The sequence below is a fragment of the Aotus nancymaae genome, unplaced genomic scaffold (genome assembly GCF_030222135.1).
Source record: "Aotus nancymaae isolate 86718 unplaced genomic scaffold, 86718_ANA_hifiasm-v0.15.2.pri h1tg000017l, whole genome shotgun sequence".
NCBI classification, from domain to species: Eukaryota; Metazoa; Chordata; class Mammalia; order Primates; family Aotidae; genus Aotus; species Aotus nancymaae.
In genome coordinates, this window is record NW_026988429.1 from 12,323,671 (window position 1) to 12,350,898 (window position 27,228).

A 27,228-nucleotide genomic window follows, 5' to 3' on the forward strand; every position below is an offset into this window, starting at 1 on the left:
AGGAAAGACAAAGCGTAAGTGTGTGTACATGTCTAGGCATCCAGACCATCCAGGCTTTAAGGGAACTGTCAAATCCCTAGAAAGATGGTGGCAGGGGCTGTGTGTGTGGGGAACTGAAGTGCCCCTGCCTGCGGGCACAAACAGCGTCTCCATAACTAATGTGTTGTCCATGTTAACATATCTGTTGTACTGAAGATTAAAGGAGGTTGTGTATTTGAAAATACCTAAAGGGCCTGGTAGATCAGTCCTATGTGTCTTGAAAGATCAGGGAGAACTGCCTTACTAGGGTTTGAAAATGATATGTCTGGGCCCTTTTTCAGGGCAGAGAGTTTAGAGCCATCACCAGATTCTTAAAGGGATCTGGGATTAAAAAGAACAACTGACTCTCATAAGCTCCAAACAGAAAACCTGGGTGTGCTCTGAGCGGGAGACCATGGGCTGCCCGCTGCTCAGCGGTGCAGGGGAGCTCAGCAAGCCCCTCCCAGAGGCACTTGTCCAGCTGGACTGATCACGCAAGCTCCGGCCTGCACGGCCACACTGACCTGGCACCACAGGCTCTCCTCGGTGTCATACTGGTAGTCCTCTATGAAGGAGTGGATCTCACGCACAGCCTGGACCCGGCGCTTCGTGGCCTCGGCCCCCTGGGGCTCCTGGCTGTGGGTGGATTTCCGGGGCTGTGTCAGGAGGGCGGGCAGGGACAGGGCCTCCTCAGCGCCTGAAGCCATCTCTTCATCTTGCTCTTGGGTCTCTTGAGCACCTTCCCCGTGGGCATTCCCTTCCTCCTGTGTGTCCTCATCATCATTCTCCTCGCCTTCCTTCTCCTCTTCCTCACTCTCATAATCAAGCTGGCAGGAAAGGGAGTGCAGGCTGTGTTATTTGGGGTCTACCTGAACTCTGCCTGTGGAACAAAGACCCAAGCAAAGCCTTGGCTGCCTGGGCTACCCAGCCCCACCTGCTCCACACTCACAGCTCCTCTGCTCCGGCCTGGTTGGGCTTTCTTCTCCCTTTTGCCCTGAGAATGCTACTGCTGTGTCCCACTGAGCCCCCCACAGAGGTGGAGCTCACCCTCACTCGGCCCTCACTGGTACACCCACTCACCAGTAAGTTCCCTAGGCCCCTCTAAACTGCCCTTTGTCCTTGCAGCCATTATGATGGCAGGGGACTGGTTTGAGGGAGGGGAGAGAGGTATATTTTCATTGTAAAAACCAGAGGCAGCCTGACTTTTTCTTGCCAGAAGCCTGTCTGGGTCCTTGAGTCTGATTCAAGTCCAGGGATGGCCAGATCTGAAGGGCAGCCCTGAACGGCCCTGTGCCAAATTCCCACACTATGAAGCCCATCTTTCAAAAGAGAGGTAGGCTGGGCAGGCAGGTGCTGCTTCAGGGTTCCTTGTGGGTTCGTGGCATGACACAGAGGTGTGGCCTGGGTGCCAGGAGATGATCCCTCCAGGTTAACAGGGAAGGGGGCCGGGACCATAGCCCCTTCACCCCAGTGCAGGGTCTCTCACCTCCTCCTCCTGCTTCTCCTTGCGTTTGGCATCAGAGGCATCGGCGTCCCCCTCGTCAGCTTCAGCGTCCACAATGTGCCCCTCCTCTTCCTCATCACGCTCCTGCTCTCCCTGTGGTTTGGGTGCAAGGAAGAAAGAGATTAACTCCAATATCCAGTGCTCAGAGAATCCATCCATCCACACACCCACCAACCCATCCACCCATCCATCCACGTCCCACCCTTCTAACCCCTTCCTCCATCGAGCTACCACCCTCCATCCCCTGCCACCCAACCCAACCCAACCCATCCACCCGGCATCTACTCTGTCAATTCCCGGATCTCAGGCCTCCCTCCCTTCAGTCTTCATCTTTACATGCACCACTTACATGCAAAGTTTGATTTCTAAAAACTAAAAAAAAGGTGTCAGGGCTTGCTTTCTTAAAAGAAGATGGTGTAAAATATTGTTCCAAGTATTTTTGATCAAACCCAGTTGCAAGTGGGGATGAGGAGGAAGGGCTGTCTTGGTGGAATACTGAGTACCTCTCTCTTTCTCCTCCTGAACTTGGCTCCTAGTTTTCGTTTTCATTGTTTTTTTTGAGACAGAGTCTTGCTCTGTCACAAGGCTGGAGTGCAGTGGCATGATCTCGGCTCACTGTAACCTCTGCCTCCAGGTTCAAGCGATTCTCTTGCCTCAGCCTCGTGAGTAGCTGGGACTACAGGCACACGCCATCATGCTCAGCTAGTTTTTTTTTACTTTTAGTACAGATGGGGTTTTACCATGTTGGCCAGGATGGTCTTGATCTCCTGACGTCGTGATCCGCTGGCCCTGGCCTCCCAAAGTGCTGAGGTTACAGGCGTGAGCCGCTGCGCCCAGCCTGGCTCCTAGTTTTTTATACTCTCTTTCTGGATGAATTAAGAATTAAGACCAGGCAGCATTCTAAAGATAGTCCCTGCTTGTGCTTGAGTGAGCCAGCAGGTGAACTCACAGAGCAGGGGAGACCTAGCATTTTCTCTGGCCTAGGCCAGCCCCTCATTTTAGGGCTGAGGAGATAGACCCAGAGAGAGGTGACACAACTGGGACCACAGAGCTGGGCGGGGGCAGTCCCAGTCCACGTCATGCCCCAGCCCGAGCAGGCTCGCTGCTGGCTCAGATGGCACCCAGGGACCTGCTCCCACACCACCCTCAGGTCTGGCCTGCTCCTGGGTCCCCTGGCAGATGTCTGATTATTTATCTGGACTATTTTGCTCCTACTGGTTTTTCTCTCTTCTTCACCTTTTTGTCACTGCAGCCCAACTTCCCTGCTTCCAGATATGTCTCTGGTCCCTGCCAGTGCCCTGGTGGGCCTCAGTTCATCTGGCCTGGGAGAGTTGAAGGCAGAGCAAAAGGAAACTGGAAAAAGAACTTTCAAAGGCTCAGCACACGCCATTACCTTGAGCCCCTGCTCAGGATGACCACTTACAGCGGGGTCTTGGAGAGCAGAGAGATGATGCGGAGGCCTGCCCCAGGGCTGGTTATACCATGCCGCCTGGCAGCCTTGCCTGCCTGCCCATCAGGCCAAGAAGTCGATGCTGCTTCCAGGCTCTCTCAGAACAGCAGGTAAAAGCTGAGGCAGGCAGGAGATGGGCCAGCACCAGGACGGGGCTGGAGGAGCACAGAGTACAGGCACAGAGGCTGCCCGGCCTAGAGGCGCTCCCTGTGTGACCCTAGTGACCCCCGGGGACTCACTCACCCGACTCCTCCCAGACTCCTCAGTGTTGTCCAGATCACACTGCGTAGCTCTTCGAGTGTTTACGTTCCTGAAGGCTGATGCTTTATTATTCTTCTTTCTGATGGATTCCATCAGAAGTTTAAAGAATCTGAAATGAGAAGACAGCCACAAAGCCCTGTGCAGTACCAGCATGTCCAGCCCTGCCCTCATTTCAGGGGGTAGGATGCTGAGGGATTCCCATTCCCACAGGGGATTAGTGCATGAGATGGGGGCCCACCCCTCTTAGCCGCTCACTTTTCCCTACCCGCTATTTCGGAACCATCTCTGGCGTGTCAGGAACACCACCTCCACAGACCGACGGGCCTGGTCTCAATACGTGCTCTGCCATCCTCAGGGTACGAGTGGGACAGGCAGCTTCCTAAGCTTTAAGCCCCTTGTCTAGAAAGTATGGGAATTACTACAGATTCTGCAACCTTGTTTGCTAACAATGAGAAACAATCCTATGTCTGATTCCTCTCACAGGGCCTGGCAGAGTGGGTGCTCGGTGAAGGACAGTTGCTGGTGCTGCTGTGGTCGACCTCTAACAAGGCAGGCAGAGTCTACTGTAGGAGAGGAAACGCCACCCAGGACTAGGACCTTCCCCTGCTCACCACCTGTAGCATCTCCAGAAGGGGGTGTTGCTCCATCCAGAGAACTCCCCTTATAGCAATGTAATGAAAGAACAAAGATTTCGGCCAGGCGCGGTGGCTCATGCCTGTAATCCCAGCGCTTTGGGAAGATAAGGTAGGCAGATCACAAGGTCAGGAGTTCGAGACCAGCCTGGCCAACATAGTGAAACCCTGTCTCTACTAAAAATACAAAAATTAGCCAGGCATGTTGGCGCACGCCTATAGTCCCAGCTACTTGGGAGGCTGAGGCAGAAGAATCACTTGAACCCAGTAGGTGCAGGCTGTGGTGAGCTGAGATTGTGCCACTGCACTTCAGTCCGAGCAACAGAGTGAGACTCTGTCTCAAAAAGAAAAAAACATGTAATCCCAGCACTTTGGGAGGCCGAGGCGGGTGGATCACGAGGTCAAGAGATCGAGACCATCCTGGTCAACAAGGTGAAACCCCGTCTCTACTAAAAATACAAAAAATTAGCTGGGCATGGTGGCGTATGCCTGTAATCCCAGTTACTCAGGAGGCTGAGGCAGGAGAATTGCCTGAACCCAGGAGGCGGAGGTTGCGGTGAGCCGAGATCGCGCCATTGCGCTCCAGCCTGGGTAACAAGAGCGAAACTCCGTCTCAAGAAAAAAACATGAAGATTTCAGAAGGGCTCCTCAGAATTTCGAAGGGCAGGGATAACTTGGCTTGTGGCAATGAATGGTGTCAACAGGTTAGAGCCAAACCAATTGAAAAGAACCAACCTGAGGCTCAGAACCTGGCCCTCTCCGCCTTCCTCCGGAGCCATCTATTTTGAGGGCCTCTTAGGATCTGCCCTATCCCCTCCATACCACTTCTTTCCACATAGAATCCCTTGCCTGTCTTTTCCAACAGGCCAGAAGAGCACACCAAGACAGCTGCTTGTGACTGAGAATCGGGTCCCTCACGTGTCCAGCCAGCCGTCCCATTTTCTCTGAGCACCTATACTGTGCCCAGCAAGTGCCAGCCCTGGTAGCAAAGCAAGGATGAAAAGACAGGCTCCTGGCCTCAAGGAGCTTAGAGTCTTCATTTGAAAAGCAGGCAGGTCCAACGTATACAATTTTGCTCATTATAAACGAAAGAATGCCACTCACCCACCCCAATATTATTATTATTATTTGGTTGCTTGGTTTTTTTTTTTTAGACGGAGTTTTGCTCTATCACCCAGGCTGGAGTGCAGTGGTGTGATCTTGGCTCCCTGCAACTTCCACCTCCCGGTTCAAGGGATTCTCATGCCTCAGCCTCCTGAGTAGCTGGGATTATAGGCGTCCACCACCAAGCCTGGCTAATTTTTGTATTTTTAATAGAGACAGGGTTTCACCACATTGGCCAGGCTGGTCTTGCACTCCTGACCTCAGGTGATCCACCTGCCTCGGCCTCCCAAAGTGCTGGGATTACAGGCATAAGCCACTGCACCTGGACTCCAATATTACTTTTTAACTTTTTAAAGGTGTACGTGGTTTACCCTTGGCAGAAAAAAGTCCCCTCATCCATTAATCCAGAGAAGAGCTTCTTCACCAGGCACTGGGGACAGGAACAGGATGGCCAGATGACTTTAGAAAGATAGAATCCCACTGGAAAGAGGGGGCAGGAGAGATGTTTCTGTAAGGACAGGTTAAGGTTAAAGTCCTTGTCCTGCCACAAACTGGTGAGGAGGGCCTCGATCTCATCTGCAATACGGGATCACCCTCACTCCGCGCCCAAGGCTACTGCGCAGAGCAGAAGAGATGGAATGAGACGGGGTGGGGGTGAGAGGCTCAGCTGCTCCCACACACAGGGCTGTTTCCCATAGCTGGACACCCCAGCCTGTCTCAACCTCACGTGTCTCAATGTCACGGCTCTGATGCTTTTGCCCCCAGCATCTCACATCCAGCCTCAACTCCAAATGCCCATCTGCTCCCTCCCCCCAAGGCACCCTTTGGGCCTTTGCTTGAGCTGCTCACTCTGCCAGCAACTTCCCTGGCCAATATCTACCTACTGAAGCTGTACCCATCCTTCAAGGCTGGGCCTCAGCAGATGTAACTCCTCCAAGAAGCCCTCCCTGATTCCCCCAGTTGGGAATGCTTTCTACCTTGCCTGCCTCTTTTGGTGACCAGGACTTGCGGAGGGAAGGTGAGGAGACAAAATGAACACCTGGTGAGTAAGTGGCAGGCATGCGACCAGGGTGCCAGTTTTCCTGGAGGTGCAATTTGCCCTTCTGTGATTTTGCCAAGAGTAGGGGAACTAATGGCCCACACTGACTGCCTTCTCAAGGTTGTGCTGTTCATCAGAATGTAGCAACTGAAAGGGAACAGGAGGGGCAGGTGGCAGAGAAGCCTCCCATCCCACACAAATAATTACAGAGCACATGACCCCTGGCGGTTTCTGAAAGCGCCTGGCAACAACTCCACCACCTGCTGTTTGGAAAGTCAGATTCACAGAAGCTACAATTACAGACTGTCAGCTTGGTCTTTTCATGGCTGGGGATCGGAGGCCAAAACTTACAGCCCCTAACTCCTAGCTCAGTGCTCTTTCCACTTCACCTCCTCCGCCACCTGCCAGACAATGTACACAAACGGTCAACGTGACGGGTGCCAGGGCAGAGATTCGGGGGGCCTTCTATGCTTGTATATCTCTACCCAGGGAACCATCTGTCTCATGCTTTTTTTTCCGGGCTCTGTCAAGAGTCTCCTGACCCCAAAGCTGGGAGAAGGGAGGGTAGGGGCAAAGAGAAAGAAAAGGAGGGTTGCAGAGAGGAAGGAAAGGGGAGGGAAGGGAGAAAGGAAGGAGAAAAAGCTTTTCGTGGGTTGGCTGCTCTTTTGAAAGTGCACTCACACCTCCTCCCATTTCCTGTGGGAAGTCAGAGGCCTGAAGCAGCTGCTCTGCTGCCTAGGGCCAGACAAAGGGAATCCAGACCGAACCCAGCTCATCCACAGCCCTTCTTTTAGCTCTGCCTAACCCCTCAGCCCATTCTACTGAGTCCTTGAGGCCATCTCCATCGAAAGCTACTGGCATAGCTTTATCACAGCTCAGTTTTTCAAGTGCACAAGCAAAATGCAGGGAGGAGTTGAAAAAGTGCTTCACAGCTGGGAACAAGCCAGGGCTGTCCCTCATCAGGAAGAAGTCTTAAAAAATGATTTCCTATTTTCAATTCCATGAGCTAATATAAGTAAAAAGAACCCCAGCATGGGCTGGCACTGGCCTTGTGCCAACCTACCTGCTGGGCAGGCCTGGACCTCCTGCGAACAGAACTGGGGCAGAACAGCTAACTCTGCCCACCCCTGGTTATTCTCAAGAGGCCATGAAATTCGAATTCCCATTTCCCAGAAAATGGCTGCCAGGCCAGCACAAACCCCCCTCACTTGCTAGTTATGTTCCTCGCCGTTAATTAAGGAGCTGGCAGGCTGGTGCACAAAGCACTTCTCTGCCACTCTGTCCAGTGACCTACAGCACGGAGGACAACTCGACAGAAGAAACGTTCTCAGCCCAGGCTGGCACCAACGCAGGTGCTCCCGAGGCCCAGCCAACAACAACTTCCCCAGGGCTCGTGAACTGGGGCAGGAAGCACCTGGCCAGTGACCCCCATCCAAAGGACTCAGTTCACATCCAGGCTTCTCTACCCCAACACCCACCATCCTCAATGCCACCTGCAGAGAGGGCTGGCTTGAGGCCAGGCCCCATAAGGTGAGAGGGCAAAGGGCTGAGGGCAGAAAAGTTGTGCTGTGTTGCTCACGTCTGCTCGTGACTTGGTGACAAATGGGAACGGCTCAGTATGTGTTTGTGGGATGGCTGAGTGCAGGGAGCTTTCTGCTTCTGCTCTGTCATTGCTTCTCTATCTAAGCAGCTCCCAGAAGACCCGAGAACTGGTCTAGATTAGAGGCAGTGGTCAGTGGCCTGTGGCCAGATCCTGCAACAGATGAGATCCCTCTGGACCTTACCGGGCTTTTAAAAGCATATGAATTAGTTGCTGATGTTTAAAAGTTAGGAGATCTCATTTATATAAAAGCAAAAGCAAGTAACCAAGTGACCCAAGAAAGAAAAAAAAAGCAGGGGCAGGAAGCTTGTTTTCTTTCTTTTTAAATCAAAGATCTGGTGACCCTGGCCCCCATTCCTGCATGGTAACAGGCGCCCCTGGACACAGGCTCCACACTCTTCAGTCTGCTGGGGGCCTCCAAACCTGCTCCACTGGCCTGTCACCTGCTGGGCTAGGCAGCGTTTGTGTTCACTCTTCGCCATCTAGGGTCAGCTGGTGAGTCAAAAGTGCTTCACGGGCTCTTCCAGGATTGCCCCAGGCCCCAAAGAGCCCATCTTCCTGCTCCCCTGAACTCAGCATCATGGCCTCTGCTTTTCACATGTCTAACAGTAACTTGAACTTGAGACAAAAGTTCCTTTTCCCTACTGGACAGGAACTGGAATTTCTCTGGAGGCAATCCTGGTAATAGAATGGAGGTCTAAGAGCAGCACGCCATCTGCGCATTGTTCACTATTCACAGAATCTAAATGCATCAGGAACCACATTATGCTGCCTGGAGTAACATTCTATCAAACATTAACAGCAGGCGCTGTTCTGACACCACAGAAGCACCGGGTTGACGGTGCTCCCTTCTCTTTACCCTTTGTCTTAACGCCTGCAAGCCCCAAAAGACAACAATCCTGACGTCAACCCAAGAGAAGAAATGGGCTCAGGGAGTGATGTGTGTCTCACAAAGTCACACCCACAGCCAGATTAGGTGTGAGGTTTCCAGATCAGGCTGCAGGGCCTTCTGTATTCCTAAACTCTTCCCTTGAAGGCTCATTTGGGCAAAGGCACTCAATCGCTAGGAGCCCTGTGGCTAGGTGCTTCCGGCCCCAGTTCAGTCGAGAACATTCTCTGGGTCAAGGTCAATGACAATAACAGCCTAAGCCCTGACCTTGTTTCCATGAAGCGCAGGATGTCCTCGGGTCTCAGGCACTTCTCCTGCTGGTAACATGCATGTGGCAGAAACTGAAACCGCAGCTGGTACACCCGGAATTTGTTCTGTTTTTCTTCTATACATAAGGATTCCTGGAGGTCAATTTTCTGCAATACCTAGAACCAGAAGGACAGAGAGAACTTGACTTGTTCAAGTCCCAGCTGACCATGCAATGCGAGTGGGTTACGAGACCCAGGGGTTTACAGACAGCAGCTAGGACCACAGGCCAAACCCTGGTATGGATCTGCTGGGGGGCCCACAGCTTGCAGTCACCTCCAGAGAGTGGGCTGAACCTCCCAGAAGTGGCCTCAGCAGAGCTGGTAGGCAAACACAGGAAATGGTTTATTTTTCAGGTACAGGAGGATGCTGTGGAACTAATGACTCTCAAAAGCTTCCTGATCCGTCTCTGCTCAGCACCTGGCAGAGACAGCTTATTTCTCACTGGTGGGAATCCGAGCCCAGGGTCATAGCAGTAAGCAAAGCCTGTTCTTCATGGATGGGGAGGACATAGGCACATGCCTTCACCCCGTCTGCAGCATGGGAGGGAGAGACAGTTACCTCCCCTAAGCACACTCTGGTGAGTTGCTTCTTCAGGCTTTTCACTCTCTTCAGGGCTTTCTTGGTGTTGAGCACAGGCACACTCATCATGGGTGTCTTGATGTTGGCACTGGCCACCATGAGAATCTCCCGCAACCTGTCACAGAATGAGGGGACATCCGATCATGAGTGGCAACCAGACCCTCTGTTTGGGTGCAGCTCCTTCTAATGATGTCAGAGTTCTTCTGGGATCTGAGAGAGGCCTGGGGATCTCACAGGATAATATGCTGGATCAGAGAATCCCAGCTCTGGCCCCGTGTGTGACAGAGGAAACCCCTGTCAGTTTCCTCCCTGGACTGCCCACTCCTTGAGCTCAGGGCTTTGTCTGATTCTTGTTTCCCATCACCTGTGCTTTGCAAACAGCAGGTGTCTGCTGACGCTTACTGAATGAGCAAGCGATGCAGGAAAGGCATTAGGACCCACAGTGCTCCTGCTGCGCTCAGCTAGCCCTCACTGCCCAGCTGTACAGTGGGTCCCAGCCTCCGGCCTTACACAGGGGGGCCCTCTGAGGTTTGGGAAATGAGGTACCTGTCCAGAGTTCATTTGCTAGAAAAAGGGAGGGCCAGGGACTGAATGCAGATGTGTCTGAGCCCACACTCATTCCTCTTGCCCAGCGCATGTTTACCTGAAGGGCCAGGGCCCAGGACCATGTAAGGCACGTTCTATGTGAATGGTTCCCCTGGAGTTGGACAACCAGGCACCCTGTGTGGGGCTTGTTAACAATGTACATCCCTGAGTCCTTCCCCTAGCAGTGTGTGGTCTCACAGGCATCTCCGGGAACTTGGACGCAAGGGTTGGCAGAGGGATAAATGGAGATCCTACCAGGTCTGGGTACCAAAGAATCTCAAACCCAGCCAGGCTCTGGAACTTCTAACCCTGATCCCCACTTTGATGAGACTCTGTCTCTCTCTCACACACACTCTCTCTTACACACACACACACACACACACACACTCTCTCTCTCTCTCTCTCTCTCTCTCTCTCTCTCTCTCTCTCTCACTCACTCACTCCCTCGCATTAAATGACTCCTTCTCCAGGAGAGGCTAGGACAGACCCCACCCCGTGCTCCCATGTGCCCCACACCTTGGAATGCCCAGGGTGACGTTCATCTCGCCTCTGCCTGCAAAGTGGAAGGTGTTGAGGGTCATCTGGGTGGAGGGCTCTCCGATGCTCTGGGCAGCCAGCAGGCCCACGGCCTCGCCCGGTTCACACAGTGAGCGCTGCCACTTCAGCTGCAGCAAGATCCTCAACCTAGAGACGGCAGGGGGGCGGCAGGGGTCAGAAGCAGATGCCACAGACTGTCAACACTGCCAGAAACCAGAAACCCAAAACCTCTACCTCTTTCTGGACTTGTTTTTCCTGGGCAAAAGATCCCTCTAATCTTCACATTCCCACCAGTGACCCTGAGATGTCCTGAAATGACACGGCACTGATCCCAACTGGGTGGCTGAAGCTCTACCCATTCATGCTTGGACTGTTTATGTTTGCCCCCAGAATGTCACATGTCCACACGGGACCTGTTACCACAAGCCCCCTAAACAGGAGAATTTCTGGGCTCAACTATTCACTTTTTCCTTTATTCATTCTTTTTTCTCTATTAATTACGACAGTTTGGAGACAGCTTAAACCCCCATTATGGGGATTGGGGGGATGGGAGTGTTTATTTTCTTAACTAGTATAAATGGCTGCAGACCACATCAGAAGTATTCATGCTGCACAATCTGTAATTTATTAACCATTTTTCCTGTGAAGGCTGACGCTGTAAGAACAGCCACTAGGAGCACTGTACTATATTGTGTGTGTGTGTGTGTGTGTGTATGTGTGTGTGTTGTGTGTGTGTGTGTGTGTTTGTGTCTGTGTATACCAGTCCAAGCTGAGGCCTTCAGATGGTCCTTTCCTTCTCAAGGTATGGGAATCCAAAGCTCAAAGGATCACTGGAGTAATCAGATCCAAGACCTCATGAAAAGTTAAGACGTGGTGTCCCTGGGCATGAATGACCTGCCCTGGATCACATGGTTGGTGGCAGCAGCTGAATAGTGACCAGATACCCTGACTCTCAGTCAGTCCCATCCACCACACCAAACCCAAGAAAGCAGTCATTTCTGCAAGGCTCTGTCCCAGCAGACCACTATCCCTATCTTGGCTTGGATGGGGGCGTCCACTCCTGCCTCCCTGCACTTGATCACTCCTGGGCCCTCAGGGCTTGTGCGGTGCCCCTGGCTGTCTTCCTGCCCTCCCTCTAACTGAAGTCTCAAACCCAGGAGGCAGCCCTCTTCTCCCAGAGAGGGTAGGGCAGGGACTAGAAAGCAGATTCTCCTGCACATGTTGTGCAGCAAATCACTGTCATTACCTGTCGAGAGAAAGCTCCGATTTCTCGTAACTCCTCTCTGTTTGAGCTGCCCACTCTTGACCGTAGTCATCAACCTTTGTTTCAAATGTTTCTGACACTGATGCAAAGTGTATGTCAGGGCGCCAGACAGACAGACTGGGGTCAGGACAACTGGCCGCCTTCTTCTGGTATTTCCTTTGGCTGTGCTCATCCAACTCATACCACATCCTCAGCATCTGAATGGAAGGATGGGTCTCAGCTATGTGGGAGGGATACCCAGTAGCATAAGGGGCATCAAAGGCATTGGCTTCCAATGAGAGTAAAGGAAAACAGAAAGACAGAAACCTGATTGCAATGAGAAACCTTCTCCCCATTTAAAACGGGGAGAGACTTACATCTGTCCCAGGGTACCCTGCTTCACTACATGTCTAGCAGCTCTTCATCCTGGCCCATTCAAGCCCAGGGAGGGCGAGCATGTAATTTACTAAGCAAACTGGGATTCTTTTAGAGTAATCTTTTAGAGTTATGATTAGGCTAGGACAAGAGGCAAAACCATGACTATCTCAGGCCAGCTAGGACGCAGTCACTGTGAGCCAGGTTACCTCTGGATCCAGGCTCTTTCACATGCTCCGTGCCCTCAAGGCTGTCCCAAAGTGACTGCTTCAAAGAGATCCCCTACTTCCAGCTCCCAGGTGTGCTTGGATGATGGGAGGCACCAGCAACAGAGGGAAAGGTGGGAGGAAGAGGATCCTGGTATTTATCCCCAACCCCCGCTAGTGGGTCTCTACCTAGGGCTCTGTCCAGTGGCCCTAGCACATAGCCGTCCTCTCTGTTTCTCATGACTGCTCCCCATTCCTTCATACTTGGGGTGGTGGGGAACCCCAAAGTCATTGGCCCCATTTAGTTCCCCCAAACCCTTCCTACACCCTTGTTAAGAGTCCCCTCCTTACATTCCCATTTGAAAGCCATTCCGTTCTGACCGATGGTGAACAAAGCTGGAGGAAAACAACCCCTCATCCCTCACGCACTGACTAAGCCTGGATGTGCTGGGCATTAAGGACACCACCTCCCTGAGTCACCTCCTGAGTCCCGGGGCTGCGGCCATTCTGGTTTCCACTCTCAAGGTTCAGGGCTTTCACAGCTGCCTGAATTTTCTGGGAATAACTCAAGAAGGCGCCTCTTCTCAGCAGGGTGTTGGGGTGCTTGCTTTGCCATTTTTTGATGGCTCTGAAGTGGCGGAGAGCTTTTTTGGGATCAGCTCTGGATAAAACTTCATGGAGATGATTTGATTTCATTATCGCCTAAACAAACAAATAAATCACACACGAGATCAAAGAGATGAGGGCGTGACAGAGGGCCATGGAGCACAAATTCAGGGGACCCAGGTGGCTGGTGTGGAGCCCTCACGACGGGGCCAAGCACCCACTCTCTGAGAGGCTGAGCATCCATTGCTAATCAGGGCTCTCACTTTGTGCAAACCAGACTTGGGAACCAATGGTCTTGGGAGCACAGGGAGGCATGGGAGAGAAAGCAGCACACTCAGAGCCCCTCCAGGAGCACAAGGGAGTTTCTGGGAAGAAAGGAAGAGGGGAAGAGCGATGGCTAAGCTCGAGGACAGGAACCAGGATGGAAACGACCCAGCACCAGAGCACAACCCTTAATTCTACCATCAGCTTGATGATCTTGGACAGGTCACATCAGTTTCAGTTTCCCCATCTGCCAAATGGGGTGACTGCCCGATCAACAGTGATGGTCGCTATCAGGGTATCAAGGTACAGAATGAAAATGATGAGTTTGTGTCTGACAGGCCTGTGTTCAAACGCTGGCTCCGGCACACACACTGCTTACTTAGGCTTTGATACTCAGTTGCCTCAGCTGTAAAATGGGCAGAGTAATGCCTACTTCCCTGGGTTGCAGTGAGGAGGAAAACAGGTAGTACTGATAGTGTGCTTTAGCTGGGGCCCAGCACACAGCAAATGGTCCCAAACAGGAGCTGTTATTCCAGAGGTGCTCATGCCGTTCAGCAGCCACCTCACATGATGAAAAGTCCACAGGCTTTGAACTTGTCAAGTATTTCAGGGCACTGACTGCTGCCTTATAAACCCTCCCCACTCTACTTTTCAACATCCACTTGGACTGGGTCGCAAAGCTCAGGGCATTCCAGTTCTCTAACCTCAGTGGAGAGGCCCACTGCTCGGCCCCCAGGATCTGGGGTCTACCACACTACCTTGTAGTTGCTGGCCAGGAAGGGGAACTGCTTGGGCTGCAGGAACTGTGTCTTGGGGACGTCCAGGCCATCCTCCCCATACAGGAACTGTACCACACTGCCGTCGCTGTCTCGGACCGTGAGATCATACTGCACGACCAGCCCCTCCAGGTGCTTGATGATGCACCTGTAAGGACACCAGCAGCTCAGTCACCGCCAGGCTCATCACCTTCCAGGATAGCCTCTGATGAGGGTTGGGGGCAGTGGAGGGGAGGTAAAGGGGGACTGCCATTCTGCAGGCAAGCAAGACTTCAGGACAGGCTGGCTCCAATGCCCCGGGGTCTGGGCTGCCTCCAGCATCCCCCAGCCAGGTGCTGCATTTCCTGTTGGTTTTCTAGGAGGAAGAGGCTGCAGCCATATGACTGAGAGGCTTGGCTACCACCCCTAGAAGTAGGCGTCCATCTAGCCCCAACTGCTCAACGACTGCCTGTCCCTGCACTCTCCTCCAACGCAGATTTCCCCAGAGACCAGTGTCCTCAGAACCACAAGTTGGGCAAAGCAGGGGAGCTGTCAAGGATTCTCAAACTTGGTCAGCCCAGGGATCGCCAAGGACACTAAGGGGTATTGGGAACTAAATGCTGATGTGAATCCCTCAGCTGGCGGCCTTTCTCCTCAGCCTTAGCTCAACTTCTCCTGCTCTCTGCCCTAGTCCTGGCCCTTCTGCTTACCTCTCCAGCCACTCTGCCTAGGTTTCCCCTCCTGCCACCCTAAGAGAGGGCTTCCCAGGAGTCACTGTCCCCTGACCCCAAGCTGTGAGACAGTAGTCACTACTGTCTTAGCAGCTGAGCCTTCCAGGAAGCAAGACAAGCTTGCCACTGCCCAAGACTTTCTCCCACAGCCATAGTGTCCCCCAGGGAATGAAAGACCCTCAGAACACACAGTCCTTTGTATAAGCCTCTGAGCTCTACCAATCCTGCAGAAGGGGAAGAGTATCTGCTGCTGTCTCAGGCCATTCAAGGAAAACTTTTAAGAAGTTTTTTCTTCCATGGAATCTTAAATGAGCCGTTGATGTGATGTGAAAGATGATGGGATGAAGGGCCCTGGGACTGTATCTCAAGGGGGCACGGCAGGTGCTTACCTCTGGAGATAGCCTGAGCGGCTGGTTTTCACAGCAGTGTCGACCAGGCCCTCTCGTCCTGCCATGCAGTGGAAGAAGAACTCCTGCAGAGAATGGAACCCAGGTCCCAAAGGTGAGGAGAGTGTGCTTCCTAAAGGGTTCAGGCCAACACCTCCAGCAGCGTTTCCTGACCAGACAGGCCACTCCCTTCCCTGATCTCCTAGGACCTTAACCTCCACAGCTACAGCGGCCCCCAGTGTCTTCTGCCCTACCCTGTGGTTCTCTTTGCCTCGCACTGCCCAAGAGCAGAGGGACAAGTAGATCAGAAGTAACAGTCCATGGTCTCCAGTATTACACCCCATGCCCCGTTTTCCAAATAGAAACGGCACTGGTGCCTTACCGCTGTTGGCTTCAGCCCACATGTCTAAATTCTGCTTCTAACAGTGTTAACGGGTACAGGATGCTTTCCAAGCTTTTGGATTACAACTCACAGTAAGAAATACATTTACAATTGTAATCAGCAAACAGACATATACATACGTGTGCATATAAAAATATGTAATTCAAATGAAATCCTCCTGACACCATCCTATCCTTTACTACAGGGGATAAACTCTGATACTGTCCTTACCACTCTATTCTATTCTATTTCGTTTCATTAAAAAATGCTGATCACTATGTACTATGATGATTTTATGATTTACTAAGGGGTCGCAATCAGATTTTTTGAAGTCTGGTCTACAAGAACCCTGCACCATCCCTGCCAGAGGCCATGAATGACCAGTGGAGACAGAGTGTGTGGGGCTTGTGGAGGAGACTCTGGAGCAGTTGGTAGCTTTGGAACAAAGTGTTGGTCCCCTGCATAGCTGGGCTTAGATGTCTGATCACAAAGGTCATCCTTCCAGAGATGTATTAGACCAAAGAACAAGATATCAATACTAAAAAAGCCATTTCTGACAAGTATGAGGAGAGAAACCCTTCTTTTCAGGAAGAATTCTGCTTCTGACAAGGCAAAACTAGACATGTGCTACAGCTAGTCCCATTATGAAGGAAATAAATCTCTGTGATGCTCGTTTTGGTGAGAGCACCCAAGTGAGTGGTACCCCACCCCCAGCTGCCTCCAAATGCAGTTAGGAATTGGTTTAGAGGTCACACAGAAGAATAGGGTGGAGTTGGGACTGTCCTCTTTGTCTTTTCATCTATCGGCAAACACTTACCGAGCACCTGCTATGTGCCAGCACCGCTCTAGGCTCTGGCACAATGGTAAACACTACATGGTTGTGTCCTCATAGGCCCTAGTGTCTGGTGGGTAAACAGTAAATGGCTTGCCATTTATCACTTGACCAATCTTGCTCAAAGCCATTGGCAGAAGTCACAGTTTGTCTACAATTAAGCCTAGAAATGAGGGAAAAAGAAAATGGAAAAACCAAAATACATACAGGAGGTTTGATGCCAGTGAGGAATCTGCCAGTGACAAAACCACCAGCCCTGGGGGTGAACTCATAAGGCTCAAAGCAGGGCAGTGACTTGCCAGACGCCATCAGTGGGGGTCTCCGACCTTCCAATTCAATCTGGCCCAGCAGGCATGAGATCTGGAGGACAGGAAACCCAGAGGAAACTGAAGACCCACACGTGTGTTCAACAGTGCTTTGTCCCAGCTGGGAAGGTATAATCTGACCTTGAAGAAAAGCTACATGGAAATGGGGTTTAACCTACACTGAGGCTAACCTACATTTCTAAACAAACCAGGAAGCTTTCATTTTAATTAAAAAAAAAATACCTGCATCTTCCTTTTATTGACTGATCCGGATTTTCACATTTGGGGTCAGCTGAAAATGGGTGATATCTATAAAAGGAGCCATGTCTCAGAACCATCTCATGTTATACCTGTAAGGGGCTGGAAGGTCCTAATGGGGAAAGGGAGGTCTGCAGGAAACAGCCATTTACTGCGATCCTCACATTCCAGAGCCAAAAGGGAGCTCTGGGCTGGGTGTGGTGGCTCATGCTTGCAATCCTAGCAATTTGGGGGGCTGAGGCAGGAGGATCCTTTGAGCCCAGAAGTTCAAGACTACTCTGGGCAATACAAGGAGACCGTGTCTTATTTTCAATTAAAAAAAAAAAGAGAACTCAAGCTATTGAGCTGTTTGCTTAGAAAGTTGCCTATTAATACTCTTGGGTGTTGGGGGAGGAGAGCAGTATAGCTAGGTTTCAATTTAGTCAGGGGATTTCCTAATGGCTTTCAGCCTTTCTGTTGTCACACTCAATAGACAATGGGGTGGGCCTTTAGACCCTCTCAAGGACATCAAGATTTAAGGTTAAGAAATCTCTAGAACAATGTTTATAATTTAATATTAAGAAAAGATCATGAAAAAAATGCATCAAAATTGTGAGTGTATACATAATGTACCTATATAACATGAATGTATGCCATACAATAGCATAGCTTGTAAATTTATAATACATATCTACATTACACATATCACATCTGCATATTCATAGCTACATCTGCCTTTAACATTAACATGTTAACAGTGGTTAGCTCCTGTAGTGATTTCTATATGCTTTTCTGTTTTTCAGTACTTGCCACATTTTATAGGGAACAAACTGAAAACCACCTACTACTGTCCCCTACCCTTCTTTGCTGACACATGTAAAGCTGCCAACCCGCCTCTGCTCACACCTGCATCGTGTTCACAGTTGAACCTTTGGCTCCCGATTGCACCATCATCTGTAGGCTGTTCTCCGGGAACTGTCTGTGTAGACCAAAAGGCATGCATGCCTGCAGATTAAATCAGCACAGTGGTCAGTGACTTCATCCCCTTTAAAAATCCCAGGAGCAGGAGGTAAATCCAGGAGGCAGAAGCAATACAGCCAGAATATTTATTCAGACCTAAGTGCTAAATCCCACTTGAGGTAAGGGAAAGCATCATTCGGCATTAAATCTTCCCCGGAACCCCTGAGAGGTCAAACAGGTGCTCCCTGCCCTGCACTTGCTGGACTTCCTCTGCCAGGATCCCCGAGGCTCCATTCATTGGCCAAAGAGCAGCAAAAAGAGAGAAGGAAAAGCAGAAGCAGAGGGGCTGGCAGATCCAGTTCATGATTCTAAAAAGAAGCTGGAGAAGAATAAAATTTAAGCTGATGCCCTTGATTCACCCAGCAGAGCTTGGCCTGGGTCCTCCCCCAGCATGAATACCAATGTCCGCATCACATTTACAAACATGCCATCCACGCCCTGTGTAGAAAGCTTTGGCTTGGCTCCAGGGCCAGCAGAACCAAGTATGCCCCTTCAGAGGGAACCTGGGGAGATGCTGGGAAGTGGGGCTCTGAGTCTGGGGCTTCAGCCTGTGCCTGGGATTCCAGAGACTCAGCCTAACACAGGAGACGCAAAGCCCACAGGTGGGCAGAGGTGACAGGAAGAGGGCAACTGGAGGGACAAGAAACCATTCTGAGATGTATCTGAAGACAACTTCCCTACTCCCAGCATCTCCAGTTAGCCCTAGAAGCTGGGTCTCCTGATTCTCAGGGAGGTGCTAGGAAGGCTCCTGTCAACAAAACCCCTCAAGGATGGAACTGGTCCCCACTGAGAGGTCTATCTTCTTCACCACCTAAGGGATGCTAAAAGTCAGGCAAGAGAGCACCACAGACAAACTCTGACTTTTGATGAGCGTTGGAGTTACCTCCTCCTGCCCTCCTCAGGCTGGGCCCCAGGGCCCAGGAGGCAGGGTGAGGGCCAGGCCAGTTTCTCCAAGCAGCAGGATGGAGAGCCCTGGCTCTGGGGCAGAAAGGCAGAGAAAAGCAGGCTGTGGTTTCAGCTCATGCAGAGATTTCCCTCTCCTTTCTCAACTGCCCAGGAACTGGCTTGGCATTGTGTAATAGTAGCTCCTTAAGCCTCTCTGCAGCCCTATGAGGTGGTGCCCCTTACAACCTACTTCCAGGTGAGGAAACCAAGGCATGGACTTGTTATCTCACTTGCCCAAGGCCACACGGCAAGTTCAAGGCAGAGCAGGACTGGAACCTAAGCCTTCAAGCCTGGTTCCGCTGCACAAGCAGCAGGGGCGATTTGGGTCCCTCATCCTGCTTATTCACCCCTAGTGGCCCCATTCAGCCCCTCTGATCCAGTCACCTCAAAATAAAAACACTTAAAAAGAAAAACAGCACAAAGCATTCTCTCTTGGCACTATTCCGAGGTCTGTCTAACAGGGAGGGAACAAAGCACTGGGCTCTTCACAACAATGGGTTCTACCCATCCCACCTCACATCTCACCTAGGCAGCTGTTAAACAGCCAAAGTGCTCTGTAGGGCCTGGGTGAGAATCAAAATGTAATTTTTTAAAAAATCAGCATTCAAAATGGTGGGGATAAGTGCATGCAATGCCAGGCTAACCTTGTTAATCTCATTGCTGTAATGGTTCACTTCCTCCTTGAACTTCAGATCAATCATGTTAAAATCCCTCTGGTCCTTGCCCAGATGGGCATCCTGCCATTTTCCTTGGACCTCATCATATGATGCAGCTTCTGGCAGGTTTAATGCAGCCCTGACAGCCTAGAATGAGAACAGAAACACATCGGAGGCTGTGGCCAAATGAGGGGGATGTGGGTTTCGACTGCGCGCACACTTCCCCCCTCCAGGGCAGACCACTGCCTCAAAGGCCCACCTTACCCGGGGCCCACAGTGGATGGATTCTTCAATGATCTGTTGCCTCTTCACATCTGCCTTTGGCTTCACCAAAATGTCTTCCACGCCTGTGAAGTGAAACAAACAAGCATGTAGGGGACCTCAGGTCTGACTTCTCCCACCAGACTGTAAACTCAGTAAGGTCAGAGCACAGAGCCCAGTGGCACAGATGCAGGAAACACCTGAGTAATGAAGATGATATTAACATCATTATTAATAGATTGCCACCATCTCTTAGAGCCCAAACCTTACAATCCTCATTTTACATATGACAAAACTCAGGCTCAAAATTGGGCTACTTTGTCGCAGTCATATAGGAAGAAAATAAACCCAGGCCTGGGCCCCAAATTCATGCTCTTAGCCACCAGCTATACTACCTCTATTCCATAGATACATGTTGGTTGAATGGGCTGAAGGTGTAGAAGAGGTTCTGGATAAAAAGGTAAGCTCAGGGAGGGAAGAGAGAGAGAGAGAGAGAAAGAGAGAGAGAGAGTGAGAGGAGGAGAGGGAGAGAGAGACAGAAAACATCCTAGTTTGGGGTCCCAGAAGCCACATGTCACCATAGGGGCCACCCTACATAGCTGAGTATGCCTGTGCAGGCGCACACACAGACACACCCGAGCCTGGGTGACAAGGACCACCACCACAGGTCCCTCAGCATCGCCTCAGGAGGATGACAGCCTGGGTCACTGAAGTCTGGGTCACTTGAGTGAAGCCTGCCCTTCTGGCTCAAAGGGTTGAAGAATTCCTCATCTTGGGCAGAAGGAGATCTTTCCACATCAACTCTTGATCAAACTAGTTCTTATCTATTATCTGCGAGGGCTACTGGACTCAAAAGTCCCTTAGCCAAGATCCGAGTAAGAAAGAAAATAGTAGCTGTACTGTTCAAAAGATGGGGCTGAAATATTTAGAATTCCTGATGCAAGGTCCTGGAGGACTTCTAAGAACATATGTGAGCAAAAGGGGAAAGAAATAGTTCCTCCGTGAGCAAGTCACACCATCAAAGTGGGCCTTCCCATGGGGTCAGCTCCAGGCCATCTAGCTGTGCCTTTCACGGACCCCTCTAGCTGAGATGGGCTGGACTGAAGTCAATCTCTCACCTATTCTCCCTCGTAGCCCCACTCCCAGCTTGGCCCTGCTTCCCCTCGCAGCCCTGAGCCTCTGGATTATCTTCAAACTCTAGGTACCAACTGTTCTTTGTACCATGCACCAAGCAGAGCTAAAGCCTAGCACCTTTAAGTTTGGTCTTCACCATGAGCTGGGTATGGGATCTTCCTCTATTTTTGTTTCAAAAGTGTTCTGATTTTTTCTAGTTAGCAGAAATCCTTGTGCTCATTCTAGGTCAACATTTGAAACTGAAATATACATTTCATGAAGTGTAGTCATTATGCTTCACTTTCTTTGGTTATCCTGGAAGGGACTCTAGTCTGGTTCCCAACTGGAAGTGGGTGACCTTGGACACAGATGTCCCCAGCAGTGGCTCAGGCCTCTTAGAAGAATTAAGATGGAGGAAGGTGAGTTTCAGCTGCCAAACAGACTAGTAACTTATAATCCTTAACCTGGTAAAATAATGGAAGATACAAGCCAAGATGTTTGTTCAAAGATGTTCATCCCGGTAATAATGTGAAAATCTAGAGACAGCCTAAATGTTAAATTATAGAAACTGGTTAAATAAGCTATGATATATATATAAGAATGGAATAACCTGTAGTTACAAGACATGAGCATGTAGATTTGTATTAGCTGACCCCAAAGGACATTTATAAATACATTTGGACATTTGGTGGATGGGTGGGGGAAGTAGAGGATGTAGTGTAGGATCCCATTTTTTCCAAATGTATTTGCACTAGAAAAGTCCAGAAAAACAGACATCAAATTACTATTAGTGGTTATCTCTGACAAATGCATGCTGGGTGATTTTAAATTATCTTCACGTATGCCTTTTTTAAAAAAAATTTTCTGCAATTAAATATATGATACAATTAAAATAGAATAAAATGTATAATGCAGGCTTCAGTGTGTGCCAATGAACAAACTCCAACTGCAGCAGATGTAGGTCCACAGGCCCTTCGCTGAGACTCCCACCTTGTCTGCACACGAGTAAGTCTGTGAAGTACAGAAGCCTTACTTCCACCGTGAACCAGACAACGCCTCTGCGCACTGCGGTGCATGCTCAGAACGCACCATCTTGCGTCCCCCTCACGGCAACAGTGTGGAAGGGCTGGACCCTGCTCTGTGTACATGGAGGTGCAGCGTCCTCCATAAGCCAGGCCAGAGGCTGAGCCTTTGGGCAGATCTGATGTCAAGACCACACTAAAAGGGGCCAAGTGACTGCTCCAAGGGAGCTCCAGGGCAGTGAGCCGAGCAGTCACCCGAGGTGAAGCCTCTTTATCAAAGTCACTTTCCTAAAACAGTGTGCTCTCATTTCTAGAACTCAAATAAGGCAGTCCCTCTTCCTGCCTTCAGATCACGCCGACAGGTTTGCCCAGCATAGTGATTTCAAGAGCACTGATGACCTCAATGCATTGGGAAGGTGTGGGCAGTTCTTTTGCTGCATCACCCAGGCTGAAGTGCAATGGCACAATCTCAGCTCACTGCAACCTCTGCCTCCCGGGTTCAAGCAATTCTCCTGCCTCAGCCTCCCGAGTAGTTGGGATTACAGGTGCCCGCCACCACGCCTGACTAATTTTTGTATTTTTAGTAGAGACAGGGTTTCTCCATGTTGGCCAGGCTGATCTCGAACCCCTGGGCTCAAGCGATTTGCCTGGTTCAGCCTCCCAAAGTGCTGGGATTACAGGTGTGAGCCACTGTGCCCGGTTGGCAGTGAGCAGTTCTGACAACAGTGAAGCCCCTCTGTGGAGTGGGATGGGCCCCAAGATTTCTGAAGGGACACTTGTAACAGGGAATGGGGTTGTACAAGTATGAGAAATCAGTCTGAGGGACAGAAACCCGTAAAGGGAGGGGTTAGGAAAGGAACAGAATGGAAATGGGCACAGGGTGCTGTTTCACACCGTGGAGGGGAATAAGCACTGGCTGTGGAGGAGAGGGGTGGCCAATGAAGGCGCCTTTGTAGGAGGAGCCCAGTTGCTTCCCAGCTCCTTCCCCTGAGAGGACACAGAAAAGCATTTCTAGCTGCATAATGTAGCACTCGGAAAGCCTTCTCCATGGGAACACGCAGGGGCCTTGGAAATCTTGTGTGAACAGCTCCCTTTGCCCTGGGCCTGGGAAATGGCCAGGTGGCTGCGCTGGCCCTAAAAGGGGCCTGGTCACTGCCCCAGGGGAGCCCCAGGGCAGTGAGCCCAGCACTTACCCAAGGTGAAGCCTCTGTAGAGCTGCAGGTAGGCGGTGAAGAGGCGGGCCAGGCAGGTTAGAACCTTGCCGCTGATCTCACCCCCGTAGATTTCATAGCAGCAGTGGACCAGGCCATAGGCGGAGCTCCCGTAGTGCGCCTTGTCCAGAACTCCGCAGAGCAGCTCCCCTTCCCTGATGATCACCTGCAGAGAGCAAGGCCACCAATGCCAGGCTGAGGCAGATGCCTCCTGTGGGAGCCACCCGCCCTCTGCTCCATGTGTGACCCTCGCTGTGCATGTCCCTCTTCTGTGACCGGCCTAGAATCCTTCATGGAAAAACCTAGGGCATATGTGAAACTAGTATTTATATATATATACATATATATATACACACACATACATACACACACACACACACACATATGTGTACATATATATTTTTTAATATAAAAGAGGCAAGCATATACAGACCAGCAGTTCCCTCTCTCTCTCTCTCACTCTCTCTTCATGTGTTTTATGTTCCCACACCCACCCACACTGACTTGATGTCAAAGTACCCTTGACAAAGACCTTGTGACCAGAAATGCGGGCTTCTAGTCACAAGTTCTTTCTGAAGTGGCGAGCTTCAATCTCGTAACTGTGCCTTTGGCCAAGGTACTTCCTCCCTTGAACCCTGGGAGTAACAACAAAATCTTCCTAGCATCCTCTAAGGCCTTAAACCCTTTCAGGGTTAAAGCATTAGAAGCTAATGAATAGAGAAACATTTCTAGCTGTATAATGCAGCACTCACGAAGCATATGGTCTATAAAGGAAAAGAAACCTGTTTCAGGGGTGAATGAACTGTCTGTTAAGACCCTGTGATAAAGTATTGTGCACTGACGACCTGGAAGGACTTCTCCACTAGGAACATGCAGAGGCCTTGGAAATCTTCAGTGTGGACAGCTCTCTCTGCCCTGGGCCTGCCCTCTTGTGGCCTGGTTCCTAAGGCTCAGAGCTCAAGGTATAGAACCTTACACCAGTTTGATTACCTCAAGCCACTCAGCAGTCTTGTGGGAAAACAGGACTCTGCGTTGCCAAGCTTTGCAGAATCAATTTCAGCCTTTTTGCAGGAGAAGCCTTCCTCAACTGTTTGTGAGTTTTATACTAAGGGTCAAATGCTGGAGATCAACCCTGAACCTTTCCAAAACAAAAGCTGACAATAACTCAGGCACAATGCCTTCTCTTCTGAAGCACAGTACCTGCTTCTGTGAATGTGCCTCCATTTCTGTCTCAGTTTTAAACCAATCTGTCTAATGCTGGGACTAGAAGTTTCCACCCCACACAGATGGATGGCCATACCTGGGACTCGCACATCGAGTCGGGGTTAAAGCCAGGAACAGATCGAGGAGTCTCCTTCACCCAGGCTTTCCCAGTGATTTTTGCCTTTCCAGTTAAGTTCAGTGGGATGTGGTCCTCGGGGATTATATTTATGAGCAGCGTTGACACAACCTGCAAAGAAAAAGAAGACAAACTGAAAAAAGCAGCAAAAAGAAAAGTTGAGAACTTCCCTTTTAGGACCTCCTGCCCTTGCAATGCCAATTCTGATGATCTCAGGTATGGCAAGAAAAACAGACAGGTCCACCCATAGGACAGGGTGATCTTAGTTTTTATTTAAACCAATTAGGAATGAAAACAAAACTACACGACTAAGAACTTAACTGTGATTTTTACTCCCTAAAACAGTTCTTAACGTGAATAAACCCCTAGACTTGAATTAAATTCCTAAATAGACCAAAGGAAGGAGAGGAAAAAGTAAATTGTTTTCATTTTATGCCACATACGAAGATATTTCTTTACTATGACTGGAATTATAGCTACTGAAAGGCCAGGGAATCCTTCCCTGCCCCCATCTGGATCCCTCAGAGGGGTCATCCACCCAACAAACAGTTGGTAACAGGAAGCCAAGAGAAGCACTTTCTCAAGCAGCTGCTCTGCAGAGAGATCAAAGGGAGGCAGCTTTATCTGGGGATAACCAGAGTTGGCTCCAGAAGGGCTGAATGCAGGCGCGTACATTCCCAGAGATGGAGCAGGGCAGGGGCAGACCTGCAGGTGTGACAGGCTCTAGGGCTGGGAGACTAACTGCCATCAACAGCGCTTAGTGTGCCTGCAGCAGGCCCCACAAAGTAGTGTCTTTAGATGTGTGCAATGAGGGCATGATAGCTCATGCCTGTAATCCAAGCACTTTGGGAGGCCGAGGCAGGTGAATCTCTTGAGGTCAGGAGTTTGAGACCAGCCTGGCTAACATGGTGAAACCCCATTTCTACTAAAAATACAAAATTTAGCCTGGCATGGTGGTATGCACCTATAATCCCAGCTACTCGGGAGGCTGAGGTATGGGAATCGCTTGAACCCAGGAGGCGGAGATTGCTGTGAGCCAAGATCATGCCAGTGCACTCCAGTCTGGGTGACAGAGTAAGACTCTGTCTCAAAAAAAAAAAAATTTAAAAATTTGCGCAATGGGGCAGGGCAGTTATGAGAGCAGCTGCCTTTTCACCCGTGTGCACTAGGAGTAGGGGGCAGTGGGCAACAGCATCAGTAAAGAGAGCAAAAAATATTCCCTGTTTTCTCAGCAGAAGATGACCAGAAAGGTCATGACCCATACTCTCCATGCCTCAGCTCCGCAGAAGGCCAGCACTGTTGAGGTGAGAGGGGTGAAGGAGTAAAAGGCAGGAGGGTGACACTTCCCTGGGGTGCCTACTGCAAACTGCACCTCAACCAAGATACCACATGTACAGCAGGGACCCCCAAGCTGAGCACAGTCAAGACTGGAACTTGGTGTGAAAGATAACAGAAACACACCCATCCAAGGGCAAGGAAATATGACCTGCCACTTCATCTATAAAATCAAGGGGGCAGAAGAGCATTTGATAAACTCCAACATGCTTTCATGATAAAAATACTCAACAGGCCAGGCACGGTGGCTGGCTCATGCCTGTAATCCTAGCACTTTGGGAGGCCAAGGTGGATCACCTGAGGCCAGGAGTTTGAGACCAGCCTGGCCAACATGGTGAGACCCTGTCTCTACTAAAAATACAAAAATTAGCCAGGCATGGTGGTGGGTACTTGTAATCCCAGCTACTCAGGAGGCTGAGGCAGGAGAATTGCTTCAACTGGGAGGCAGAGGTTGCAGTGAGTTGAGATTGTGCCACTGCACTCCAGCCTGGGCAACAAGAGCGAAACTCTGTCACAAAAAAAAAAAAAAAAAAAAAAAAAAAAAAGCCAGAAGCAGCAGCAAGTTATCCAGAAAAAGATCTAGCTAAGATCACTAATGAAGGCTGCTGCACTAAACAACAGATTTTCAGTGTAAATGAAATAGCCTTCTATTGGAAGAAGATGCCATCTAGGACTTTCATAGCTAGAGAGAAGTCTGGCTTCACAGTTTCAAAGGATAGTCTCGTTCTCCTGTTAGGGGCTAATGCAGCTGGTAACTTTAAGTTGAAACCAATGCACATTTACCATGCTGAAAATCCTAGGGCCCTTAAGAATTGTGCTAAATCTACTCTGCCTGTGCTCTAGAAATGGAACAACAAAGCCTGGATGACTGCACATCTGTTTACAGCTTGTCTACTGAATATTTTAAGTCCCTGTTGAAACCTACTGCTCAGAAAAAAAAAAAAAAGTTTCCTTCAAAATACTACTACTGTTCATTGACAATGCATCTGGTTACCCAAGACCTCTGATGAAGATGTGCAAGGAAATTAATGCTGTTTTCATGACTACTAACACAACATCCATTCTGCATTCCATGGATAGAGGAGTTATTTTGACTTTCAAGCCTTATTATTTAAGAAACACATTTCATAAGGAGGCTATAGCTGCCATAGATAGTGACTCTTCTGATGGATATGGACAAAGTAAATGGAAAACCTTCTGGAAAGGATTCGCCATTCTAGATGTCATTAAAAACATTTGTGATCCATGGGAGGAATATCAACATTAACAGGAGTTTGGAAGTTGATTCCAACCCTTAAGTATGACTTTCAGGGGTTCAAGATTTCAGTGGAGGAACTAACAACAGAGGTGGCAGAAATAGAACTAGAATTAGAAGTAGAATCTATAAAGAAAAAAAAGAACAAAAAATAAGTGTGGAAAATAAGTAAAAAATAAGTAAAAATGTGGAGTAATTGAGACCTTCATACATTGCTAGTGGAAATGTAAAATGGTACAGCC

General features: G+C 50.0%; 1 protein-coding gene across 1 annotated transcript in view; it reads right to left on the reverse strand.

The window, feature by feature from the left end:
- POLR1A (RNA polymerase I subunit A) overlaps positions 1–27,228 on the reverse strand; it is a 78,893-nt gene that overhangs the window by 4,948 nt on the left and 46,717 nt on the right. Inside the window, exons 15-30 of the mRNA XM_012472960.3 lie at positions 24,358–24,507; positions 23,040–23,223; positions 19,715–19,797; positions 19,439–19,597; positions 17,736–17,834; positions 16,495–16,647; positions 15,077–15,159; positions 13,960–14,125; positions 12,812–13,033; positions 11,754–11,968; positions 10,487–10,654; positions 9,365–9,500; positions 8,765–8,922; positions 3,216–3,342; positions 1,505–1,615; positions 543–845 (exon numbers count right to left, since the gene is read on the reverse strand). Of these exons, the coding sequence (XP_012328383.2) occupies positions 543–845; positions 1,505–1,615; positions 3,216–3,342; positions 8,765–8,922; positions 9,365–9,500; positions 10,487–10,654; positions 11,754–11,968; positions 12,812–13,033; positions 13,960–14,125; positions 15,077–15,159; positions 16,495–16,647; positions 17,736–17,834; positions 19,439–19,597; positions 19,715–19,797; positions 23,040–23,223; positions 24,358–24,507 (2,517 nt within the window). The remainder of the gene's footprint in view (positions 1–542; positions 846–1,504; positions 1,616–3,215; positions 3,343–8,764; positions 8,923–9,364; positions 9,501–10,486; positions 10,655–11,753; positions 11,969–12,811; positions 13,034–13,959; positions 14,126–15,076; positions 15,160–16,494; positions 16,648–17,735; positions 17,835–19,438; positions 19,598–19,714; positions 19,798–23,039; positions 23,224–24,357; positions 24,508–27,228) is intronic.